Here is a 5,287-nt window from a genome sequence, read left to right on the forward strand (position 1 = left end):
TCCCCTTCATCCACACTGATTGAAGTGGATTTAACAGGTGACATCAATAAGAGATCATAGCTTTCACCTGGATTCACCTGGTCAGTCTATGTCATGGAAAGAGCAAGTGTTCCTAATGTTTTGTACACTCAGTGTACCTAATGCAGACATTGCCATTGGCTGCACAGATTTGCATTAAGAGATCCCATGCAGCCTTGTTTACACGTTCGAACGCTGGAATGATTTGGATGATAGAATCCGCATTATTTATTTGAATGATTTTTCCATTTGAGCATCATTATTTCTATATAGCCTACACTTTCTCGTTCTGAACTTCTAACACAAGTGAGGTGGGTGTGGCTTCGTGACATTGATGGCAAGAGCAGCCACTCACGGATCTAACACAGTTCCACCTCCAACACCACCAAACATCCCTATGCAGCTGTCTGCTGTCGCCTTAACACTTGATCTGATTGAATCTAGGTCAAAACATTTTGGGGAACTGAAAGGACTTCCATTCCCACTGAAAGTCACCAAGGACGCTGTTGTTTCTAAACCACCATGCCATTTGGGTCCTGGTGGAAAGTAGTGCACTACGTAGGGAATAAGGTGCTATTTTGACCCTGATGTGGACAATGTGATCGCTATCATGGGTTTGTCATGAAATAACCTCTACGCTCCGGTCCCCAAGGATGGAGGAAGTTTCAAGTCCAGTTGGTACTACCTCTCTACTGAGAAGAAATCCTGGACAGAGAGCAGGCAGGACTGTCTGGGACGAGGAGCACACCTGGTGATCATTAACAGCAAAGAGGAACAGGTGAGAGGGAGTTAGACAATTATATTTTGGATCATTTCACATTTGGTTTCTATTTCAACTCCTGTTTGTTTTTCACTTTATCATGTCACTCTCTTTAACCAATGTTTGCAAGCCCCCCTCCAAAATAAAACGTGAATAATCCTGACACAAAAGCATGTTTGTATGTGATTCAAGATCTTTTCTTTGTGACTGGATATTTTCTTTGTGACAAAACAATAGGAATTTATCTATGAATGGAGTGGATGCCTGGACACCTATCTTGGTTTCCATGACACTAACACAGAGGGGGTTTGGGAGTGGATTAACGATGGCGCATTAGACCAATCATCAGCTCCTGTCACTACGTGAGTGGACCTGTTCTGGATGATATTTTACAGTCTAATTTGTAACAAATTCCTTTTTACCGTCTGATTATCTGTGTTGGTATTGGATGACTTTCTACTGTCGTTTATGTGCTTCCTTCTATAGTTAGGACTCCTGAATTGAAGTGGGAGTGCTTCACCTCTTTTCTGAGCGTACAGAACCAGTTTCTGAGGCTCCATCTCAGTGTGATTCATTTTATAGTTGAGAACTCATGATGTCTCCAGGAGTGATAAATATAATTTGTCCTAATCTGTTGTTGTCTAGTACTGTCTTTTTGCTAGCTAGGGCCATCTACTTTAAGTGCTGCTTGCTTCCCAGTGCCTACTTGGTGTGTGAACGGCTGACTGCTATTAACTTCCAGAGATTGTTGACAACTCAACCAGCATTAAGGGGCAGGGCAATTTGGGACTGTTGTTGTTTTGTAATCAGTGGCTGTATTGGAGGGGGAGTGGTTCCTCCTCTCCTAGGCAATCAGAAATGAGTACCGGGAGGTGAGGTCAAAAGAGGCAAGGAGGGAAAATTAATCGGAAATTAAGGAAAGAAATTAATCAAAGGCAGACGTCAGGAGGTGTAAGTCACCAAATACGAAGAGCGGTGACCCAATGTCAGTAAATTAGCTTTAAGGTGGCAAGCTCATTGAGTAACTCTCTAAGGGCACCTGGTGGGCGATAGATAACAACAATGTTAAGCTCGAGTGGACAATTGACAGTGACAACATGGAATTCAAATGAAGAGATGGACAGGTGAGAGAGGGAGAAAAGAGAACATCTCCACTTAAGAGAACTGAGTAGTCCTGTGCCATCACCACGATGACCAGATGCTCTCGAACTATGAGAGAACACGTAGTCAGATGATGAGAGAGCAGTTGGAGTAGCAGTGTTCTCTGGGGTGATCCATGTCTCCATCAGGGCCAAAAAGTCAAGGGACTGAAAGCAGCATAGGCTGAGATGAACTCTGCGTACTTGASCACAGATCGGAAAACCAGGAATTCCACATGGGTTGTGCGTGCAGGGTACACTAAATTAGAAGGGTTGTAGTCAAAGGGTGGGGAGCGTCTGTAAAGCCTACAGGGAGAGGAGCGAACGGGTATAGAATACACAAATAGTTGCCAAATCTACAAAAGAGCAAAATTAGATCAAACTAAGATGGTCGTCGAAACAAAGGCGGTTCTGCCGAGTTGTTCTGCAGAGTTGTTCAAGGAAGGCTCCACACCACTCTCTCACACCTTTCCTCAGTCCCCTCCCACTCACAAGGCAGGCAATACACTTGACCTCATCTTTACTAGAGGCTGTTCACCTCCTAATCTCACTGCAACCCCCTCCAGGTCTCTGATCACTACTTTGTTTCCTTTTCTGTCTCCCTTTCCTCCAACCCTAACCACTCAGCACCTATCTAGATGGCCATGCGCCGTCACAATCTTCTCTCTCTCTCCCCCTACTCTCTCCTCTTCTATCCTATCATCTTTCCCTTCTGCTAAATCCTTCTCCCTCCTGTCTCCCGATTCTGCCTTTTTGACCCTACTCTCCTCCCTTTCCACATCCTATGACTCGCACTGTCCCCTTTCCTCCCGGCCGGCTCGGCCCTCCCCTCCTGCCCCGTGGCTGTGACTCATTGCGAGCTTACAGAACAGGGCTGTGGGCAGCTGAGTGAAAAAGGAGGAAAATGTAACTTCCACCCGACAACCTGCCCACCATCCCCTCCTCCCTTCTKCAGACCATCTCTGGAGACCTTCTCTCCTCCCTCATCAACTCATCCCTGACCACTGGCTGCGTCCCCTCTGACTTCAAAATGTCCCGATCTGATCCCCTCCTCAAGAAACCAACACTCGACTCCTCTGACATCAAAAACTACAACTACAAAGTAGCTGATAGCTACTTTACTGAGGAAAAATMTACTTACTATGACTGTGATATGTGGTTGTCCCACCTTGTCATCTTAAAACCTGTCTGGGAAAGGGGTTCCGCTAGCGAGTGAAATTGCAGGGCGCCAAATTCAAACAACAGAAATCTCATAAATCAAATTTCTCAAACATACAAGTTTAGCACTGGTCACTACTTTGGTCCTCAACTTCTCCATACAGATCTCCTCTAGAAGGCAGTGATGTTTTGGGGCTGTTGCTGGGCAACACGGACTTTCAACTCCCTCCAAGAATTTTCTATGGGGTTGAGATCTGGAGACTGCTAGGCTACTCCAGGACCTTGAAATACTTACGAAGCCACTCCTTCGTTGCCCGGCGGGTGTTGTTGGGATTCATTGTCATGCTGAAAGACACAGCCACGTTTCATCTTCAATGCCCTTGCTGATGAAGGAGGTTTTCACTCAAAATCTCACGAAACATGGCCCATTCATTCTTCCTTTACACTGTACTGGTAATATAATAGGTCACTATAGACCATGTATGCTGTACTGGTAAATAATAGGTCAGTAGACCATGTATGCTGTACTGGTAATATAATAGGTCAGTAGACCATGTATGCTGTACTGGTAATATAATAGGTCAGTATAGACCATGTATGCTGTACTGGTAATATAATAGGTCATATAGACCATGTATGTAGCTGTACTGGTAATATAATAGGTCAGTTTTAGATCATGTATCTGTACTGGTATATATATAGGTCAAGTTAATATGATACATGTATAGTGCTGTACGTGGTAATATAATAAGGTACATGTATCCTGATATATGACTATGTATAACTGTACTGGTAATAATAGGTGTCAGTTTAGATCATGTATGCTGTACTGGTATATAATAGGTCAGTTAGATCATGTATGCTGTATTGGTAATAAAGTGCAAAAGCCTTGTTGTATGGGTGTGTAGAAAATCCTTGATACTTTGTCTGGACTATTGTCGCACCACTGGCGAAATAGATTGGAGCTTGCATTCAGTTCCTCCTTCTATAGCTATGGCCCAGAGCGTTAGTGCCTTTCTCTTATATCTTACGCGTTAAACACACTGACTGGTTAGTAGTTTTGGGACACCAGAAGTACATAATTTCCAATGGAACGCTGCGTTGCCCTGCACAATTGCGTTGCAGAGGCTGTTGCAGTACGTTTTGTGTGGTTTATACGTTGGATTTATCGAACGTATACGTAAAACTGTATGCGTAAACGGGTTGACAGAAATGGTAACATAAGGTGAATGTTTAAACTTTTGTTGCACACATATCTAGATGACGCAGCATACTATTTTTGCGCAATACAGTCGGTGTGTTCAAAGCGTTATCTTTGAAGTGAAACGCGCACTAACGCCCTGGACCAGAGCTAGGCCTGTGATATCACTACTAAGAAAAAAAAGTGTTAGATTCATGATTGATGTTGAAGAATAAAATGAAACATTTCTACAATATGCTTGTGCCAATATACAATATAATTAATGCCTTAAATGTGTGATATTAAAATAAAAAAAACATCAAATACAAAGCAAATGATCAAAATGAACATAATATCATGAATTTGGCATACTATTTCAGGGCACACTAATGTTGTTTAATGTTATGCTGCCTTCATACCAAGTGGGAAGGTGATATTGACCACATACGACTGGGAAAAATCCACTTTAATACCCTTCAACTCGTAATTACTAGTGGGAAATCCCTGAGCTCCAACTTCTCCCACATGTTGACCTCTGTGCACCTACTAAGGAAATGATCTCGATAAGTGCATTTTAGGCAGCAAAACATTATTTATAAAAACAATCTATTAATATGTTTTTTGAACACTAATTGGTTTACTCTTGGGCTCCAGTGGGCGCAGCGGTCTAAAGCCACTGCATCTCAGGATAGAGGCCTCACTACAGACACCTGGTTCGAATCCAGGCTGTATCACAACCGGCTGTGATTGGGTGTCCCATAGGGCGGCGCCAATTAGCCTAGCGTCGTCTGAGTTTGGCCGGTGTAGGCAGTCATTGTAAATAAGAATTTGTTCTTAACTGACTTGCCTAGTTAAATTACCTAGCAGCTTGTTGGCCATTAACTTATCTTATCTTTCTCAATGGAGTCAAAGCATGTGAATGATTCAACTGGTAATTACTAGGGCTGTGCCGACATGGCCATACTCGTATTCATATCTGTACGTTGATATGTTGGATCGGATGATACTCGTGCTTGTAAAAACTTAAATGTT

General features: G+C 43.1%; 1 protein-coding gene across 1 annotated transcript in view; it reads left to right on the forward strand.

Moving 5' to 3' along the window:
* Positions 1–670: 670 nt before the first annotated feature.
* The window catches only part of LOC112078200 (C-type lectin domain family 4 member E-like), a gene marked incomplete at its 5' end in the record, with an annotated part of 6,372 nt that continues 1,755 nt past the window's right edge, over positions 671–5,287 (forward strand). Inside the window, 2 exons of the mRNA XM_024144505.1 lie at positions 671–796; positions 1,016–1,140. Of these exons, the coding sequence (XP_024000273.1) occupies positions 671–796; positions 1,016–1,140 (251 nt within the window). The remainder of the gene's footprint in view (positions 797–1,015; positions 1,141–5,287) is intronic.

Source organism: Salvelinus sp. IW2-2015, unplaced genomic scaffold (assembly GCF_002910315.2).
Source record: "Salvelinus sp. IW2-2015 unplaced genomic scaffold, ASM291031v2 Un_scaffold5383, whole genome shotgun sequence".
Taxonomy (NCBI): domain Eukaryota; kingdom Metazoa; phylum Chordata; class Actinopteri; order Salmoniformes; family Salmonidae; genus Salvelinus; species Salvelinus sp. IW2-2015.